This window comes from Osmia lignaria, chromosome 14 (genome assembly GCF_051020975.1).
Source record: "Osmia lignaria lignaria isolate PbOS001 chromosome 14, iyOsmLign1, whole genome shotgun sequence".
Taxonomy (NCBI): Eukaryota; Metazoa; Arthropoda; class Insecta; order Hymenoptera; family Megachilidae; genus Osmia; species Osmia lignaria.
Window position 1 is genome coordinate 9,044,574 of NC_135045.1, and position 21,876 is coordinate 9,066,449.

The following is a 21,876-nucleotide window of genomic DNA, read 5'->3' on the forward strand; positions in this document are numbered from 1 at the left end:
CCCGTGTCCCCGCTACGCTACACGATCGTCTCCCCCCACTCCAGAAACGCATCGAAATCTTTCGTACTTCGTCTTGTACTCGGTCAACTAACTCGCCTGCCTCTCCCTCGTTCGCTCTCTTTTTCTTCCTTTATCAGTGTCTCGCTGGCTTTTTCTCGCACAAGTTACAAGAGAAAACGATAGAGCGAGAGAAGAGGGGAGGAGAGGAGAGAAACGTGCACGAGCGTACGCTCGAGTTCCCCTTTCCCTTTTCCCTTTCCCTTTCCACCAATGGTCCTGGCTATATCCTGGGTTCCCGCCATGACGAACGGGATGACACCCGAGAATTGCCGAACATAGCCGAATAGCGACCGACGGCCGAAACGCGGGCAGCTGCGACTCCGAACGGACAAAGAATACTCTTGGAGCATACAGTCACCGCGCGGCGAGCACACTCACCACGGGGAAGTTCGCCGAACCAAAGGTACAGTGTTTTGATGCGATCGACGAGCCGGTCGACGTCTCGGGTCGGTACGTCGACGCGTAGTCTCTGTGTTTACTTACTAGGAGATACAGTGTGGACGAGTAGCAAGTTTGAACGAATGAACACAACGGGAGCGCGAGAGAAAACGAAAGCCGGAGCAAGTCGGAGAGAGAAAGGGCGTAAGCAAGAGAGAGAGAAGTACGAATACGAAGTGTGCAAGTGCGAGTGCGTGGATGTGAGAGTAGGTGAGTTTGGAGCAGGAATATTTAAAAAATACGACGCCGGCTTTAGGTGATTCCACATCGACGCGCGACAGTTCGTGACCGGTGCACAGGAATGAACGGAACAGCGAAACGGACACGCTTCTAACGGCTCTCGTACACACGTGTATGTCCATTTCGTGGCCGATTCGGGGGCTAGTGTTGTCGAGAAAAAGGGACGACGTAGTGATCGGAGTATATGTATACGTACGGTGATACGAAACGGAGAAACAGTGGGGAAAAAGAGCGAAAGCTCGTAGTGAAAGGATATCGAAGGGACACGATACGAGGAGCAGGAAGAGAGTTACTAAAAACAGTGTCAAACGGTTCACGCGAGCAAAGTTCTTTCGCCTCGTGTCGTTACCACCGGTGATCGTGGATGAACGTTCGTCTCTTTGGTGTCCCTGTCGTCGACGTAACGGTGACCGATCGAAGAAAAATTTGGAATGTAACGTCGGTAGGGTAGAAGAACGGCAACAGTAGTGGCAGTAGCTGCGGCAACGACACCGACAGCGACAACAGCAACGGCAACGGCAACGGCAGCGACGGCGACAGGGCGACCGGACGGGTGGAGTGTACAGCAAGAGGGAGAGAGCACGGAGGATCACTCTCGCTTTCATTTCGCTCTCCCTCTCTATCTTTCCTTCTCTCATCTGCCCCTCTCTCTCTCCCTCTCTTTCTGCTTCTTTCTCCCTTGCTTGCGCGGCTTCTGCTGCTGCTGCTACTCGTCGACTACTAGGAGAACGGAGAGGGAAAGAGAAAACAAGAAAGAGAGCGAGAGAGTACCGGAGGAAGAGAAGCATCATAAGAAAGACAGAGTTGGAGCGTGTGCCGGTCGAGAAAGAGAGTGTGAGAGAGAGAGAGAGTGAGAAACAGCTCGTCCAACTGAAGAAACCGAGGAGAAGGGTAAGTGCACAAGCTAGCTAACGTTTCCGTAGATTTACCGATGCCCGGACAATACGAATTCATTCGGTAAAAAATCGGGTTCCAATTGATTCCACGTTTCTCTATTATCGTCGCTCGTTATGTTATTGTTGACATTGGTACAGGGGGTTTACTTTGAGTTGAACACGCACATCGTCAGTCACGACACGTATTTGTTAACGGTACGGTTGTACGAAAGAGCGTAGCGAGAATCCGACGTAAATCCCCTTCTCCCTGAAAACGACCATGCGGAAGTTCGCACCCGCGACACGTTTCCGTCGTCCTGGTCTCTTTGCTACGTCCGCCGATCGTCACCACCGCCATCGCCATCAGCACCACCTCTACCACAATCTCACCACCACCATCACCATCGCCACCGTCAGCACCACCACCACCACCACCACCACCACCGCCACCACCATCTCATCCACCACCACCACCTCCGTCGCGACCGCCACCACCACCAGCAGCACCACTACCACCGCTGCCACCACTACCATTGCCGTCAACGCCTCCTGTGCTAGCCGGCGGCGATGCACGGTAGTGTCCTCGAGCACGGCGTGCACGCATCGTGCTACGAATGTTTTACGAGTCTCGCGCGGTGCGTTAGACAAAAACGCGTTGTGTCGTCGTGAGACGAGTGACGGGCCAAAGTGCATCCCTTCGAGATTCCCGGTGTTTTCGAGGCTCGGCTCAAACGCTTCGTCGATAGCACGCGTAGTGTATGGGAAACAGGTTCTTAACACTTCATTCTCTTCTATATAATTCGCGCAGGGATATGCATACGTACACCCCGTACAATCTATGTACGTAAAAGATCCTTTTTATTTTGTTTTTCGCCTCGATTGCGCGTGAACCTAACCAAGCCTGGCCGAGAACAAACGGCGCTTTGGTAAACAGCATTATCGACTATACGGTGTGGCGTTCGTCAAAGGTGTAGAGTTTTTGGTGTCGGTCGTCTGTGGTGAACGAGTATACGCAAAGTAACGGAAAGGAAAAAAAGAAACGAAACACGATTTTCAAACGTTCAAATTGCGTGTCACGATCGCGCTCCACCTACATGTGTTCCCGTCATACATGCGTGTGTTTCGAAATTTGGAGTAGAGGTGCATCGATAGCCGCGTGGCGCGACACACGCTACGGAGAAATTTCGATCGTTCCCCGTCGAAATTCATCAACAACGTCGCTCTAACTACCAGTGTCATCGGAAGTGGGATATCGTGTGGCCACGGCTTCGAGTACCATCGCGAGGATAAACCACGAACAATTTGACCCTGATGTATAGACGCGTATGGGTACAGAGAAAAACGCGACCCGGTAATAACGTGCAATTTGCAGTTTATGTGATAATAATCGTCGAGTACACACGCGATCAACTTCGGTGTCGTTAAGGGTCGATTTAACGGCTCGCCGAATTAGCCGGTGCTGGAAGGAACGGCCGATTTCTACGATCCGTGTGTTACATATCGTTACAACGATAACCGTTCGTCGAAATTACGAGTTATGCTTTTTTCGATCCGTACTCCTTGGACGAATAATCGGGGATAAATGGAAATTAACGCCGCGTTTCCAACGACAGAAACATGCAAAGTAGCCGAAGCTCCGTTTCGCCGTCGCGAATACGATCAATTCTTCTTTCTCTCTCTTTCCCTCTCATTCTATTCCTGTCTTCGTCCTTTTTTCCTCGGTTCCCTTTCCTGTGGGTGTTCCTTCTTTTTTGTGTCGGCGAGCCGCGCTACAGGGGAGTGAGAGCGAGGGGTTCGCGGAGGGAAGGGGAGGGGGCGAATTTCGGCCTACTCGCTTCACGGAACGGCGGAACGGATCGGAATGGACAAGGAACTAACGTCGTGGACCGCGAGAACAACGGGCGCCAAGAGATTTACGGGCACGCACAGAGTATCCCTTTTGCCCGTTCCACGGATTTCTTTCTTTTTCTCTCTCTCTCCTCTTTCTAGACGATATTTCTTTCTCCTTTCCTCCAGCAGTCCGGCATTCCCCTTCCTTCGTTCATAGGCTGTCGGAATCGTACGCTTGTTGGCCGGCAAAGGGTTGCCAGCGAAGTTGGCCGCGAATCGTTTCCAACAAACTCCTAGGCGATCATTGTGAAACGCCAGCCTTAATTCGCGGCCGAACGTTCGAGAAACGATCGGTTGTTTTGCTCGTTGGTCGTACAAAATAGAGAACTCTTTTATCGGGTATTTTTCTTGCACAGCCATTGATAAGTGTATTATTAGCCGGTTCACGATACGGAATCTCTATTAGAGCCGGTAATCTATTTCGTTTCTCTTACGTTTTCTTGGTTCCGCGGTGAGACTGTATTAGATCGCGGTTGTACTTTGATTCCCGCCCAAACCCGGCTAGTTTGATTTCGCAATTCGCGCGATAACGTTGTAAGAAAGTTCGACGCGTTTGGCAAAGTCTACGAGGATATTTTCACGTGATTGTAGACAGGAAGTTGAGAGAAAAGGCAAAATAGATGTACAGAGTTTTGAGCGACGTTGATAAAGAAAGAAAATATACGGCGCTCGCAGCCGTACTGGCCGTGGCAAACACCTGTCCAACGTAGAAACAGGTATCGACGCTCACGTTAGCAACGATCCGCTCCGATTGGGCCGGGCTGCACGCGTGTACATTTATTTTTTTCTCTTTCTGATGCGCCCTTTTTTCGATGCCCGCTCCTCTGCGTGGGCTGTCGGACGTCGTTGCGCGCATTAATCCGTGGTTTAGCGAACCAATTTAAATATCAGCGGCGCGCTCGACGCAATTTTATATCATTTCCGATATCATGTGCTTGTGTGGGTGGGTTTAACAGTGCGACCGCCCCCCGTAACCCCCACCACGACGGCCTGCACCTCGACGGACCGTTACGCACCTCTCTACACGAGGATGGCTAGCACCGCTGGCCGTCGCGACGCGCCGGTTTTCGATACGTGTCTCTTCGTGAACGTCGCCGCTGCCCTCGTTCCCCCGTGCTCATACTCGTGTACTCGTACTCGTACTCGTGCACTCTTTATTCCGTTTCGTAGCATGCCGTTCCTGTGTGATCGACCGGTACGCGCGAGCCGAGTTACGTCCTCACGGCGTACACTTTGCGGTATATAGCGTGAAAGTGCACGGACGCATGCGCGCGTACGTGTTGGTCGGTACTCGCGCACGTGCGTGCATGTGCATTATACGAGTCCCAGTGTTGGTACACGTTGGTACAACACCAGCTGTGATCCGTTTTACGACGTTTACGACGCCGTGCATACTCGCGTACGAGCGCACGTTTGCTTGTTCCACGTACACACGCGGGCGCTCGCGAATCAGTGCCGCTGCCGAACACCGTAGCCAGTGCCGTAAAAGCGCCCGAACGCGTCCCGTCCAAGCGATTTCGACGCCGGTGCACGCCAGCAACAAGTGACCCGGTCGTTCCTGGGAACCATGTCCACCTTCGCGACGATACCCGCGCATTTTCGCCCGTTCCGCCTCTATTGACCGCGCGGTATCGCGGTGAAGCGACAACCGGAGGGAAGAAAAATTTAGGGTCGAAACGGTACCCTTCGACGCGAACCTACGGCCCACTGTTGACGAATCGCATGGATCGATAATCGGTGGTGCAACGGTGCGTGCTGCATGTAACGGTGCACCTCTCGGCACAACGAATACACTCGCATCAAAGAGAGGTTATCAATGGCGTAGTATGCATAGCTGCAGCTTTCAGCGGATGAATAAGTTATATACATATTCCAGACGATGCTAGTAATCGCTGCTACAAAAACAGTATTGTTATGACTCGAGTAAGTGGATGACGTCAGTTATCACGGTCTCTTTCTTCGCTATTTATTGCTACTTAACGCGGGAGTAAATACTGTTTCACGATGCCCGATTTTTTCTTCGACAATCCTCTTTTCTATACTGAGTTATCCACCGTATCGTAGCTCTTCTTTTCCAATTCCTTCGTTTGCAGTCGAGTCTACGTCGATGCCCACGACCTACTCGCATACAGACAATATTTATCGTCCTACAGATCCAGATAAACTTCCCCCAAGTTCGATCTTACCGCGCGAACGTTATCGAGACTTTGCGCGACGTTAATGTTCAACCTGGGCCCAGGATTTATGCTCCAACCCAATCGACCTGTGGCTATAAATTCTCTGCAAATTGGGTTTGTCGATGTATGGCCTCGTAGATTCAACTTTGTTGATATTTAGCCATTCGAATCGAATACTTTCAGTCTCATAGGTTTGGAGTAATGCTTTGGTCTCGTCGCATCGGTTCGGAGTAGTAGAGCTTCAGTCTAGTCGGTTCGGTGACGCAACTCCTCGCTCCCATAACTAAAATTTAACTCGAATTCCCAATTCAACAATCGACTAAATCATCATCTATTTTTGCGAATTCCAAGGTGGTTCATCTTCGAGGTAGTAGTACTCCAAGTTTCTAGTGGCAGGGCACCGCATCGGGTCGACACGCGGTTGGCGGCATGCGCTCGGACGAACGCGTGCATTCGTGAGCGCATGTGTACGGATCTATTGGTGTGTGCGTGTGCGTGGGACCTTGAATCAAGCAGCCTTTGTCGCGAGAGTCGAGCGGGCGCGGGTGCGCGCGCTCGCCACCACGAGGTCGGCGAAAGTGTACCCGGAGCTTTTTTGCTCGGAGCCGCCGCGAGGAGAGCTCTTTTTTTCTTCGCGTTTCCTTTTTTCGGGCTAGCGAACGGGGTGCAGGCCGACCAGCGCCGGCACCGCCATTTTTGCTTCGCTGTAATGCCGGAATTAGCGCGCAGCCTGCACCGTCGTGAAAAACAGACCTTATCGCGGATTTATGCCTGCGGAAACGAAGATAAGCTGTACTGGGACCGAATAATAATTACCCCCTGCCGAATGGTGCCGATTTTTCACCGGTTCCCTCGCGTCCGCTTCCGTGACGGACGATGACCGAATTCAGGAGTTTTGGAGCGGCTGGTATACCTTCCTTCCAGTGTACCAGTCCTCTATATTAATTCAAACAGGATATCCCGAGATTTTCCCGCCGAAAATGGGGGGTTTATTTTATAAATAAAAGTATGAGAGAAATGCAAAACCGAAATACGGGAATGCCCTCCTAACTTTGTCGAACACTAAACGGTTTTGTATCGGGGATAGCCTTTTCGTGTACCCGGTTTACGCCAATTCCCAAGACTGCTTCTGTTCAAGGTAGTCGCGTATTGGAAAGGGAGCAAAGGGCCACGAGGAACGAACGGTCGGTCGGCTGGCCGGTTACCGCGAAACCGCGTGCAAAAGCGTCGACACGAAATTCGCCCGCGTCACGATAACGCGGCGCGACGCTAAACCCGAGTGAAACAAAGGAGTTCGAGCCAGCCCAGTGTATACTGCTCGATACGGGCTCACGATAATAACGAAACGAGACGCGCAGAATTCCGCGACGTCGTTTCTCATAAAAAGGAAACACAGAAGTGACCAGACGAGCAATTATTCTTCGCTAAATATAGGGGGTGCAATGTGAACAATTTTTTTACATTTATCAGAAAATTGGGAAATTTGTGGATTTGGAGAAGAATTTTCAGTTTGGATTACAAGTGACCTGACCACCGCCACTTAAGGGTTAAAAAGGAATAAGGTGTCTTCGGTCTGATTTGATTTCAAACCTACACTCGTATTTAGTATGATATTACAATTGTTATTTTAATCGGACACGATGTTTACATGTTTGTGATTATCTTATATAATCTCACTGAATATTTTGTAAATAGCTTCATGATGTTTTAATACAGTGGGTATGTTAGCCTACTTTGTACCTATTCGTTTCGGAGCGGTGCATTCGTTTCTGATGCACTTTTCAATGCAGCATGGCCTACCGTTGCAGTGGTCGCACTTTACTTCAAAATATTTTTCTTAAAATGGAAGCTGTTTACTGAAAGATTGTATTCTACATTTTTCATACATTCGTCGCTGTAGAATCATCTGAGACTTCGATCTTTGCTCGGCAACAATGTATACCATTCACAATTCAAGAATATTTCATCTACTCCGTTTCTTGAATCGGTCTACTTCGGAGCCGGTTTTCTCCACATGGTAGCTGAACATCAAAGAATTACATTCTACATGTTTGATGCATTTTTCGATGTAGAATCGGCCGAGACTTCGATCATGGAAATCGGTCGCGTATATCGCGAGAAGTTCTCGAATATTCCACTCGGCACAAAGGGCAACGAGCACACGCAGGTTTCGTTAGCTTGGTTTTTTCGATGGCGCGCACTCGTCGCCGTCTAATATTAATTCCAAGCGCGCGGAATCTCCGATCTCTTTCTGTTGGCCAGCTGGTTTGTACACGCTTCTGGGAAGCCGCGTCCTGCGTGCCGACGACGGGATATATCGCTCGGTGTCGCTACGCTCGCGACGTCGAGCAGCGCGCGCTATTGAATTTTTGTACGCGCTTACAAAGCGGGCCTACGGTCGATTCGACGAAAGTGCAACTCGACCAGGCGCCAGCTGTTCTCCTCTTTCCGACGCGACGCGTCTCGACGCACACTTCTAGCCTTTCCAAAATTTTCGTCTCGTCATCGTTTCGTCTTCCGTTCTGTCTCTTCCGCTACGCGCGGCTATCGATCCTTCCATTCAAAGCAATTTTCACTCCAAAACATCCGTTATTTTTATCATTTTTTTATATTTTTTTAAAATAATACTTTAGAAGTTACAAGTCTTCATGGTTGAAGAACATTTAGGAATTTATAAGAGCCTACACAGTATAGAGTTCACAGACAATTTTCGGATCCAGTAGAGATTAATATTAAAATATGCTGGTTGGTCTGGAAATCAAATTCTAACTCGAAGGAGTTTCGATTCGACTTGCAACTGAATTTCGAAAGAGTTCGATTCGATTTGTAAGCGAGGTTTCGAAAGAACGTTTATTAGATTCCTCTAGCTGATACGTCGGCGGCTAGTTCTACGTTCGCTTGACTTTGAAAATAATTCAAGAATAAAGTAGCATTGAATACAATTCTGATGAAAACTTAAATTTGAAGATTACCTAGAGCAAAAATACCTAGTTCAATGTATATCTGTGCCGTAACGATGCACGGAGCGATAAAAGATCTCGAAAAAGTAGAAAAGTTTCTCGTCAGCTCTGCGCGAGACGGATGCCGATACGAGTTGTTGGATCGACTGGAGCCCCGTTTCCAAGCTGGTCGAACAATTTATATACGGTCAGATCGAACGTATGGCCGCGTTACGAATTGCCAGTTTCCTTGGAGCATCTTTTCACGATGGTTGGATACCGATATCCATCCAACTCTCGAAAGAAACGCGATCGAGCCTCGAACTCGGTACACGCTATCAGAGAGCAACGAAGCGAGTTTCGCGACCTTTAAAGATTAAAGTTCGCGGTATTCAGTCTAGACTAGATTTATGGATAGCCAGGAAAGTTCAATCGCCTGTGGTCTCCTTGTGCAGATGTTTCGTCATCGGCTAAAATCTCCTGAGTTCCAATTGGAAGCTGAATTTACGCCGCTTTCGTGCTTTTCCTATGAGAATCCTCGATGTTTATCGACGGATTCGAGCATCCGATCGGATTCTTTTTGGTATTGATTTTCAACGCGTTTCGATGTACGACATTCAGAGAATCGTGGAGGATGTGTCTTGTAGTTCGTTTCAGAATTCTCTTGGCTAAGTCTTTTTCTTCTTTCTCTCCGAGTGTTGTTATTTTTGAAGCGCTGGAGCCTCGTTCAGGAGCATTCGATCCAACTGGTACAATTTGTATTTGTCCCCTGTCGAGTGGAAAGTTTTGTAGAATTTATCTACTTTTAGTACAGACTTCCTTTTGACAACTTGATGCAAAGAGAATCTTTGCGTGCATAAGGTAGGATTTACCACAAGAGTTTTTCTGTTGAAAGATTAATAACGACAACATAACTTTATCAACCATCATTGTTGAAAGCGTTTCTTTCGTATTATACATTTGTAATACTTATTAAGTTGAATGACCTATGCGGGGATCATCAATGACCGTCATGAGCAATAATTTTAACAAATATTGAGTTACTCCTCAACACGTTCTTAACATCTTTAAGCCCATAGTACCATTAATCCTGTATCAGTGGTATGAATATAATAATAAGAAGAAAGTAATTGATTAAATTCCATGGTGCGTATTCGAGCGGGTCATCGGTAGCCCGAAAGGGTTGATTCGCCACGTGGCAAGCGAAAGTGCACGACGAACGACAGTGCAAGTTTTCAACGATAGCGAAAGCTCCCGACGGCCACAGCTGTAAAGCTATTAGAGAGAGAGTTTTGCGGCGGGTCGTTGGAAAAGCGGCCAAGAGAGAGAAAGAGAATTATCGTTCTCTCTATGTACACCAGCCATTATGTGCATCCACCAGCGATGCAAAAGCTGCTGTCAGCGTGCATCTCTGTGTGGCCAACACGCGTGTGCAAATCTACGTGTTACATGATGGAGTTCAGAGTATACCGTGTAGTACTATGTACCATCATCGCCAACCAGCGGGAAAGAGACCATGAAGGGATGAGAGGGAGGTTAAATGGCGGTCGATATCTCACGGAGGACCAACGTCGCTATGCTTTTCGGCGATGGCTTGGAACCTCTTTCGAATAAACAGAATTTCGCAATCTGATGGATTAAAAGGTGTTTCAAACGGCTGATTAATTAATCATTGGAAAATTTTAAGAATTTTCTTGGACGCTAAGATTCCATAAGGAAAAACATTGATAACAAAATAAAAATTTTCATGTATATATTATAATTTGAAATATATTAAAAGTAAAGCAGAAAGCAATAAGTATCCCTTGGTTTTATAAATGAAAGTGTAGAAAACGGCGACTGCGAAGGCGTTAAAACGAGTTAGCGAACGATGAAAGGAGAAACGCGAAAAGCTCGTAGCCATCGTCATAGGTCTAAGCAACGTGAATGAACCGTCCGGGGACTAGAGTATAACATTCGCGGATATCAAAGCGAGCGAGTAGGTGTGCAGACACGCCGAACGTAATAGTAACCTTGGCTTTAGCGATGGTCACGTTATGGTAACGTCTATGACACGTTCCCACGTAGTCGCGTGTCACGTTCTAGCTTACGATCGCCTCACGTGACCACGGTGAAAGGGGAGGACTGAACGAGCCTCGTCATCGGCCTTTTCTACCTGGGGATGCTTTTCTTTTTTTTTTTCTTCTCTCTAACCCGCGACTACTCTTCTTTGATCCCATATAGATCTTTATGATTTATTAAAATTCTTTTTACTTGATTTGAAAACCTTAAAAACTCGGTGCAAATATTATGTTGATGTTTCAGAGGGAGTGCAAATTGCATTTAAATAAGAGATTTTAAATAAGAGTACGATAGTGCGATTATATGACTTTAAGATAAGAATTATATTTCATTAATATATCGTATATGTCTAACATAAAAATGTGGTTTTTCTGTTCCAGATCGTACAAATCAATCGCCTTCTAACAAGCCACATTAACCTCAAGTGATTTCTATTTTCTTACGAAGCGCGAAAGAAGTAATTAGTGTGTTTATATCGACGTAAAGATAAAAAAGAAAAAAAGAAAAAAGCATAAAAAACAAGAAAAAGAGGAAGAAAAATATTCGAAAGAGCTTAGGTTCAGAGGAAGACAAAACATTAAGAGCTATAGTAATCTAATTAGTGTACAAAGTATATCTGAAACAAAAAGAAAAATAAGAAGAAAAAAAAGATAAAGTCCGCCAGTGCCAAATCAAAGGAAAGGTAAACAAAGTAAGACGATTATAATAACAAAAAGTAGGAAGGGAGACACGAAGACAAAAAGGGAAGAAGAGTATAAAAAATATTGCGCGAAGAAAAGGAAAAAGAAGGATAAAAAAAAACCGTAAACCAAAGAATCTACCATTTCTTTTTTCTACTAATCACTCAGCAAGCTAACGATATACACTTGGTAACCAGCGAGGAAGCGAGCGAGCGAGCAAGCCCGCCCAATCTCTTCGCGAACAGATTAATTAAGTGGGAATAGCCGAACCGACAAAGTTTTCTAAGCTATAAGGAAGTTTTATGTAATAAGCGAGTAATAAAGTAAAGTAAGAGTAAAGTTTTCATTTTTTTAAACAAACGGACGCACCTACTACAGAGAGAGAGAGAGAGGCAGAAAGAAAGTGAGAGAGCGAGAGAACGAGAGAACGCGAGCGAGTATCTAATTAAGGAAGGAGTCCCATCCAAAGCGAAAGACAGACGGAGAACGCAGGCCGCCCTATATATCCAGAAAAGGGGACTCGCATATAATTACTCCCAGAGAAACCGATCTACTTCAGTTCGTAGCCTAAACCTGTTGAGTACAAACGACAGAAATAGAGTTATAGAGAGAGGTAGAAAAGCCAGTGTGCGAGAACGAGAGAGAGAGAAAGAGAGAGAGAGAGAGAGAGAGAGCGAGTAAAAAAGCACGTGAAAGTGAGAAGATGAACGAGAGAGAGTGAGAGCGAAAGAGGAACGAAGCTCTAAATTTCGAAAGAAGACAAAAATTGAGATAAAATAAACAATCACACAATCGTACACCTACAGCTATACACACACGTACAAATCGAAGGAAGAGGAGAGAAACCGAAAGCGGAACGAAACGAAAGAAGAATTCGGACGCGTTTCTGCATCAAGGCAATACTTCAAGTAAATACTTGAAAGGAAGAAAACGTTTGGAAGGCAAGAAGGACTCGTCTCGTTCTGCCAGATGTCAGGGTGTCGAACAGCACGCGTCGGGCAGCGCGGATAATCCCGATAACGAGTATCCAGTCACGATCGTAGAGAACGAAGAGAAGTGGCAGTGCAAGTGGAAGGTGGAAGTGGCAACGGACGAAGAGGAAGTGGTGGAAGGTTGGAAGGTTACAAGATTCGTCGTTAACCGTCGATCCGTTTATCCAGAAGACACATAAGAAAAAAGAATCGAGAAGGGTAACGCGACCTCCTGCGAGCAGGGGGCTCGAGTCGAGATGACGTGGCGAGGAAGATGAGCGCCGAGGTCACGAAGGAGGTCGTCGCCACCGAGAGGGTAGCAGGTAGCCCTCCGGCGGCGGTAGCGACCTCGCCGAGCTCGGTCGGTCCAGGTGATCCGGCGCGTCACCTACCACCGTTCAGCAGCTTTGCCGGGGACAACGCGATGGACAGCTCGACGACACTGACTACCCTTCATCCCCAGGACGTTGGACTGGGTCTGACGTCCTCCTGGGACTACTACGAGGGACTGACCGGTCGATTGATCGATTCTCGTGGCGAGGTTGTGCTCGCAAGCCAGTACAGGCCTTGGGAGTCGAAGAACGCAGCCGGTGGAGGTGGACCGCCTGGCGAAGGTCTGCCAAGCTTCGCGAGTCAATTCACGGCACCGAGCGAAGCCGAGCCCCAATTGACCGCGCTCACCCCATTGTCACCAGCCTCGATATCGCACTCTCCACCGGTCACCTCCGCTGTCGGTCTGCCGAGTTTCCATACCCTCGGTACACCGCTTCCAGCGCCCCATCCTCACAGAGGCAGCGTGGGATATCCGTTGGTGCCGGCGCCGGTACAAGCCAGAGAGGTGCCTGCCCTTCAACAGCAGCTACTAGACGAGAGGCATATACAATTGTTAGGCTCCAGTCCCGTACAAGCATTTCCACCACCGCCTCCTGGTCACCCGCACCACACGGTGCTGACTGTGGTCAAGCCAGAATACCCGCAATTGCATCACGCTAACTTCCAAAACCCTATGTCCACGGTGCTAGACTCGTCGCCTACCTCCAGGCCGATCGGCATCGACGGCAGGAAGAAGGAGCGCAGAAAAATACGTGCCGGCTCGATGGAGTCCGAGGACAGCGCCGGGGCTGGCAACGTCGAGAGTTCCGGCCAGGTAGCCGCGGTCTCGTCCACCGCGAACAGGGGACCTCATCACCTGGGCGGCGGCATAGCTGACGCCGACGGCGACAGTAGCCTCAGCGACAAGCCGGCCAAGAAAAAGCGCAAAAGGTGCGGCGAGTGCATCGGCTGCCAACGGAAGGACAACTGCGGGGACTGCGCGCCGTGCCGAAACGACAAGAGCCACCAGATCTGCAAGATGAGGCGATGCGAGAAACTCACCGAGAAAAAGGTAAGTGTCCACGATTTTTATCTTTATCGTTAGCTTGCAAAAATAGAGAAATAGAAAAGGTCAGCATCCTTTCGATTAATCATTGCGTAACTGAAGTAATTTTTAGCGAAAAGGAAATCTCGTGAAAAAGGCGGGAAAACGGATTCGTCGCACGAGCGACAGGTCACGTAACGTTGGTCCAAATTCGTGAAAATCCAGGTGCATCAGAGTACACGCGCGAAAAGGGAAGGGCGAAGGGTGGTGGATAGAGCAGGCTGGTAGGGTAGGATAAACACCGATACGGCCGGGCCGCGTGTAGAATGGCGCGTATATATAGATACAGGCTGAACTTGGCCCCGATGCCTGAATGTGCCGAGAATCCCAGAGGGAAATACAGAAATACAGATAACCGAGGTGGTTTATTATTGTAGCGACATTGAATAGGGGGTTGGTGGGTTGACTGGCTGGCTGGGATGTTCGGTTACTCGGCTTGCTTTTCCTAGTAACGGATACGAACTGTACGCAAATCTACTATAGAAAAATTAGTCTTCGTTTCCTTTTGTTTTAAGGATTGATTGTACCCTACGTTTTCATTTATCGATCATACTTCCAGGAAATTTGATAAAGAAAATGTTGGATATAAGGGGTGAACGGATATCAGTGTTTCTATTGAATATTTTATTTGTGGAGGGTGATGTAATTAGTACCGTAATTAGCATTGATTACGATAGTGGCATAGTAACAATTTTTTATCAAATTGATGCTGCAGAAAGTTTACAAAATAAAATTTGCATCGATAACAGGGTAAAAAAAATGAAGGTAAACTTAAGTGTAGCGTTCTTGAAATGTTAACTCGGTCCTACGATAGCTTTGGCGATCGAGCGAGGTCGACGTCGGTCGAGGAGCTCGTTTCGAAAACGCGAATGCACGGGGTCATTGTACGATGACGCGAGTCAATTTAATGGCAAAGTCGCGAAGGCAAGTGTGTGCGGTGTGCAAGAGCTCTGTGCATGCAATAAACAGGCACGTTTGACGGCGGTAGCTGGTAAGCAGCTCGCTTATCGTAGGGCAAGTTCAAGGCTCGTCGCGGGTCATAATAATCGCGTATCGAACTCCCGGCTCGTTTAGAAACAAACGTGTTGTTTGCCGACGATACCGTCCCGGGACACCTCTCTTTTTTCTTTTCCCTCTCCCTCTTCTCCTCTTACAACCGTGATAAACTCTCGTTTCTGACAATTAAAACGAATCGATTAGTTTCTCCGCTCATAAACATATTTCCCTGTCGATATTTTCTTCCGAGAAGATGCTGAATATTATAATTTTACAATTTAAGTCAATATCCAGGAAGAGGGTTGTTAATACGATGTCGCTGAATCGATCGTTCATCGTATCTTCTCTAGAACTCTCTTCTTTCATCTTCCTTCTACCTCGGATTTTCCTCTTTTCTCTTCTTCTGCTTCTTTTTTTTTATCGAAAAAGCGGCGGAGAGAGAAAGAGAGAAAGCTGTGATAAGGGAAGAATGCAGATCGATGTTGACAGGGAATCGGACAGCCGGCCGTCCGGGCTGATAAGAACGTATTTAGATGGAACGCGTTTATCTGGAAGACGTCTTGGATCGCAGGCGAACGCGTGTCTCGTGTTTTCGACAGTATCCGAGGAAACGCGTAACACCTTCGGTTAGATTTCGTAAAGACGATTTTGGGTAAGGAAGGTTTTTCATCAAGTCGTTTTCTCGACTTTTATCGTGCCACTTTCCGAGCTGACCTTAAGTGAGTCACCGACAGCTATTATCGTGACTTTCACGGACAGCCGTGCGTAGGCAGACCGCATCTCGTGATGAGCCGCGATTAAACGAGAAAATTGTTGTTCCGCTCGATGATAGCCTGTCGAGTGCAAATAATATGCGATCCACGAAGTCGATCGGTCACTAGCGACCCTGCCAACAATATCGTCTCTCACCTCGACCGGCCCGTCCTATTACGATCCTGACGGCCGATTATGTTAAACTTCTTTTCGCTTTACGCCTTATTAAAACCAAGATGCGACGTCTGACCTCGGACATTCATAATTATGAATAAAACGAAGTTGCAACGAGAACAATGACTCTTCACCTCTGACATCTCGCTTATCTACATAGTTGCAAGATTATTCAATTTGAAAATTAACCGCTCTTATGTTTAGTAATTATATAAATAAAGTTTCGTTTAATCGGTAAACGGTTCGAGAACAGAAGGTTTCATCGACGGGGAATAAGGCAAAAGAAGGAATTACGAGTTCTGTAACACAGTTCCTGCCGAGAAATTCCTCGGCGATTCCCCGTGGAACTCGATCCCCGCGAGCGTGTTTCGGACGCTACGAATCACGGAAGGGTGGGCGTAAGAGGCGCAGGGGGTGAAGGAGGAAAGAAAAAAGCAGGAAGAGAAACCGGGATGATAGATGAGCATCGGCACGAGTCGAAGGCTTCCAAGTACATACACTATCCTTCAAAAGTATTTGATTACTTACACGTGTACTTGGGGAAAGAGACAATGGTGTAAAAGATATTTCTATCAAATTGCCGCTGAATAGAGGATTTAGGATCTAATTACATTCTTTTAATTAGTAGAAACAAGTGTTTGTTCCATCAGATGTATGATGAAATACTTTTGAACTGTAGTGTAGGTTCGCCGTCACAACAACTCATACCCCGCAGATCTTAACACCCTCTTTATCCCGAGGGAAAGCTCACCCCTCCAATGTCTTTCTGTTCGCGAAAGAGAAGGCGACCCTCCGGGTTCATCGTACACCTGGCGTCGAGAGGCCATCCGTGCTGCGATGCCCCAATTTTTATCGTCTTTTACCGCTGTTTTGACCCGTTTCCCGACCAGGCAAACATTCCACCCCCTTTCACCTCGAACGAACGTTTACGGGACCACGGGAGGTATACGGGGCTAAAAGTTGACGATTCCGTCGAATCGAGATGAAATCGCGATGTCGTAGGGTCTGCAATTGGCACGGGTCACCCCTCGACCCCCGACATCGGTCGACCCTTCAAAACGTTCGCCACTTGCCGGGCTTCCTCGCGATTGGATCGATACGCACGCTCCTTTGGAGAAACATCCCTTCGAGACTGCGAACCGGTTAACTGCGAACTGGCTGCAATGTCGCTTTTTCATGCCAAGGTTACAATAGAATTTCTGAAGAAATCAATTTCTGATTATTTCATTATCATTTCGGTATTTCCTTCTCGCATAATCTCTCGTGTTTGTCGCACGAGTAGAACACACGAGCGCGAGTCTCGCGGCGGAGGCTACCAAAACAAGTGTCAACGCCCACGCGACCGCTTACGCGCGGTGTTACGTTGTATTACGTCGTTACGAGAGACGACTGAGGCGATTCACACGTGGCCGTGGACAATTACCCGGCGAAACCGGGGGAACGAGAAGATCGTTGGAGATTGCAGTCGGTAAGCAAGAGTGCAATTGACCGCGCTCGGAGTACACACGGCTCACGATGGCCCGCGTTTTCCAGCCGTGCTGCGTTTTTCAACGATTGATCGTGTCGGGGCCAAGGGCAAAGGGAAAACGGTAGCAATCTCTACGTGACCTACGCGAATACGGTGACACGTTTACCAGCGGATCTAGGAATTACCGGACAACATGGGCGGAGCGCGGACGAAGGTGCGGTGGGGACCACCACCGAATCGGTCAAGTACAATACGAGTGGAGAACGAATGACCCCTCTGAACGTGGTGATTAAAGCGCTCCGCCCATTAGTTACAGGAAATTTCTAGGCAAAATATGAATAATAGGAAACTTAATTTTGGGCTCGGCAAATTTTCGTGATTGAAACAAATACGGGAGTTGAGTATTTTGTTCTTTGGTTCGTGTTTGGGTCAGTGATCGAACTGTAAACTAATTGTAAATTGATAATATGCTTCTTGATAATATTGTTTCCCGTTATAACGTGTGAAGTGATAACACACGTTACCGAGCTTGTCGTAATGTTACGGAGTTCATAGTACGTTATGGTTGTGAAATTTGGAAATTCTATATAAATCACTACTTCCCCATCATTTTACGTAACGCATCGATTGCCAATAATTCTTCGATACATGCCACAGACGTCCTTTAATTAAGGATAGAACGTGGAGCCTTTTGAGATTTGCTTTCAATTTTATTCATCAGTCTTGCTCTTTTCTCTCAAAAAGATACAATTTTATTATTTTCCGGTTATTTTCGTTATTCAAGGCCGTGTAAATGTGAATGAGCTTGGATGAACTGCATGCCAAGCAAACGGACAGGGTTGATTGGCCTGATGCACGATAACCCCCAAGTAAGTGGCAATTGTGACCGGTTATCGGTCGGTTATCAGTTTCGCGAATAACGCGCGAATCGTTGGACTCGGTTGGGACAAGCAAGCATCGTCGTCTCGTAACCGAACACTCGTCGACGCGGTCGGGTCAGATCCTCTTTCTCTCGTCCTCTCTACGTTGACGGGCTTCGCACAGTTTCGATTTATCGAGAAACCGGAACCGAAAAGCCCGCCCGATGCCGATTATTCGTTTCGCGTAGAAACTGCGCCACCGACGAGGGGGAGCAACCCTCCCGCGAGTCGATCGATTCCGAACGCGAAACGTCTGCGAATCATTCTAACTGAATGATCACCTCCGCATTTCTTTTTATCTGAGAAAAATTTAATTTTTCATCTATTTATTGGTGATATTTTTCATTAGATTAAATTGAAAAGTGACACGAAAAGGGTGTTTGAATTGTTTTATTAGTTTGTACACTCTAATCGTTAAGGGTAGAAATAGTTGATTTTCAAATTTAGGATTTTTAATTTTCCATTTGCTCTCTTACGGAGCAACGATTACACGTGGACGTCTACGTGTTTTCAACGTTTTTCTCGGCGTCAGAAGGGAGGCATCGAGGTGCGCCCGCGCCTATTTCGTCGTAATAATGGATATCGAGAGTCTGCCAGGGCACAAGGGATCGATCGAGCCGCGGAAGTCGAAAAATTCGTCCTACTTCCTGGCCGCCTCTTACCAAGACGTTTCGCAACTGTGAATTCCCTCCCACCCTCTTCATCTACAAGCGTTCTCGGCGCTCTTTATATTTGTCGCTTTTATTTATGTCACTTCGGTGTCTATTGTACAGTAAAAGGCTTCTTTATTACTTCATAAGTCTTAGTCCCAGCAACTATTGATTTTTAGGAATATTGAAACATGACCTTCTCAGAACTTCTCAAGGTCATCCCAATGTCAACACCATCTATCTCCCATGTTTAAAATATATTTTTCAATCGACTGTCAAGCGTTATAGATTCGATCGAGAAAACGTTTACGAAAACACGATCCAGCCCCGATGTATCGAGGGTTCAGTCAGTCGCGTGGAATCCTTTAAATTTCGTCTCTCGACGAGATGGCTTGACGAACCGCGGACGGAGGGCTAACGACCACGAAAAGTGGATTTCACACTTGGCTGATGAAGGCTGTGCTGGAAATCTCGTCGGTTTCGTGTCGTGGTACAAGGTCGGGAGAAATTCCTTCGTCAGGCTGGTCGATCGTTACTCGCGCGCGATCGTAGCTCGTTGTCGCGGCCGTCTTTGCTCGCTTTCTCGTTTCCTCGCTTCGCTCCACGGAAAATCGAGTTTTCCACTTTCCCTCCGGGCGAAAACCTTTTACCGGGCGAGCAGGGGTGAAGGTGAGAGGTAGACGCGATAGAGAGGGGTGCTGTTAATTTATCCAAATGTTAAGTCCGCGTTTCTTAATCGAGTCAATTGTGCTGGACGACGATTAATCAACTTTTCCTTCGAGATATCCGAGATCCTTTCCACATAGCGAATCAATAGCCATTTTTATATTTTTTGAAAATTCGAAATCAATTTTTTTCTTCAACATCTCCTACTTCAAAGCATGATGGTTTCCCGCGAAAATAAGGAAACCGAATCAACGATCGCGTTACTCGATTCTCTCTCGATTCTATCTCGTGTTACAAGAATCTAATTAACGGCGGTAAGCAGATGGCGGTTCGAGTTTCGAAACGCGATTCTGCCTTTCGAAAAATCTCGCAACGGGATCTGCTTTTCTTTTAGCTGAACCACCATCTGCCGACTAGGACCGCGAGAACCTTATATTTGCGAAACTGGTTAATATCAATAGAGATCGTCCTTGCTCGTATTCACCTCGGCAGGCTTTAATTTTAGTTAATCCTGAAACGTTTGCTCGCGTGTGTACACACGTACACATATGGAGACGAGTTGTTTGGTATCGATCGAAACGACCGACCACTGTTTTTCAATTCGTCGAAGCAACTCCACTAAAATCCCAGGGACGCGTGTGCGACACCAGAACGAATTCGTGACGACGCGACGCGACGCGTCGTTTCTCGCATTGCCTCCCGGAGCATCTGTCGCTCGAGGTACATCTGCTCGCATTTAAATGGAGCGTTTTCCGATAATCTTTCTGTGCCCGTTGTCGACAGAGCGACACAAATTTGCCCCGCGAATTTAAGCGCACTTTAACCTAACCACCCGATTCTTGGTGAACTTCCTTGGAGATCATTGAACATCATATGGTTGATAGTCAATTATAGTAAACAATAGAGTACTTTTATGTAATTGCATATAAAATATGTAATTAATATTGAAATTGATTTAAGTTGAGAAAAATGGAGCTTTTTAGAGAACAGTTTCGAATGTATTTGACTTGGTATCGAGCGGAGAAATGTTTGCCGTGGGTTAGTAGTTGAGTAAGCGCCGTGGAGGGGCTGAGAACGTGGGAACTTGTCCCGAGAACCTTTCGAATTAAAATTTGTTAAATATTTCTGTTTATCAACCTTAATAAAATAACATAGTTTGAAAAATACTAACATGCTCGCCTTTCAATTCAGCAGATAATATTTCAAGAAAGAATAATAGGGTGAAATAACGATTTGTGTGACGATCTAAAACTGAAAGTTCTGGCTTACAGAAAAATCCACCATTCTCCGCAATTATCGGGTCCCGTGCTCGAATAAATCTCAATTACCATCATTCAGCGCGAGATATCGTTCTTCTTGGTATTCTTCTCAGAACGAATCTTAATTACCTCTGTCAATAACGATATTAGTCTTCTCTTTCGGATAACGAGTTACACAATTACGTACTGGAGTTCAACTTCCATGTCCGATGGTCGAAGAAAATTAGAAAATAAAATCAGTGATTGAGAATCCCTGTCGTAGAGATCATTTGCAATTTTCCCCGGTCAATTTACATTATTGAATTTTATTTTTTATTATTTCTTTTCAAGTTACTTGATACTTGATGAGTTAACCCTACAACGATTAGGGAGGTGCTGATCTCCCCAGTTCGTTGTCCACGTCACCTTCTTCCCCGAAAAATGCCGCGAAACCGAAGCGGAAGTGGGCTGGCGACGTTCGCGAATCGATAGTCGGCTCGAAAAACGGGAAAAAGTAGCCGTTCGACGCTATACCGGATGTCTTCGACGTGTCCCGTGTGACGTCATTGCGCCATCTCGTAGCAGGTCCGACGGATGCATTCAGCGAACCGAGGCGTAATGTAACCCCCTAGATGTCACGTGGACTTGGTGTACTGGAGTGTACGTACACGCGGTTCCAGCGTATCCTCGCGAATCGTCCTTCCGTCGAGAAGGGACCAAAACGTTCATCGTCAAACGAGAACGGATCGATCGTTAGGGGTCGAGGCCTCCAAGCGTTCCACAGGGTAGTCTCGAGTCGATTTTCAGCCATTAAACGTGCATTGCAAATTGGGAAACGTTTGGCTCCTGGTCGAGTCTGGGTTCAGGATCAGGTATTTCGGCCCGTGGATCCTCCTTCTGAACCGAGGAATTTATTAAGTTACGGTTCACGAAAGATTCTGTGTGAACATCCCTTATGGGAAATATTAGACCGGTTAAAAAGTTTCTAAATAAAGTCTTTGGCTATTTTATTTTTATCAGGCTCCTTTTCCAGGAGCTGCGAAATTCAATCGCGTCCGACCAAAATTTTCTATAGTTCCCACAAGAAAAAGCAAATAAAATGGTCGAAGATTTCACGATAAAATTCCAGCATCGGACGGAACGAGGCTGGAAACGGACGGAATTTACAGTTTTGTGCGCATTTGTTCCCCGGCTACGGAAATACTTTGTGATTGTTGTAGTAAAAGTGAGAAAAAAAAGAGAGACAAAGAGAGAGTAAGAGAA

General features: G+C 46.9%; 1 protein-coding gene across 8 annotated transcripts in view; it reads left to right on the forward strand.

Annotated features, from left to right (window-relative positions):
* The first annotated feature begins 333 nt into the window (after positions 1-333).
* Positions 334-21,876, forward strand: part of Tet (tet methylcytosine dioxygenase-like) — an 85,455-nt gene continuing 63,912 nt past the window's right edge. Inside the window, exons 1-3 of one of the 8 annotated variants that reach the window (XM_034327183.2) lie at positions 334-463; positions 755-1,629; positions 11,061-13,715. In XM_034327183.2, the coding sequence (XP_034183074.2) occupies positions 12,606-13,715 (1,110 nt within the window). In that variant the 5' untranslated portion in view covers positions 334-463; positions 755-1,629; positions 11,061-12,605. The other 7 variants (XM_034327186.2, XM_034327182.2, XM_034327181.2 and 4 more) reach the window with 7 other exon arrangements.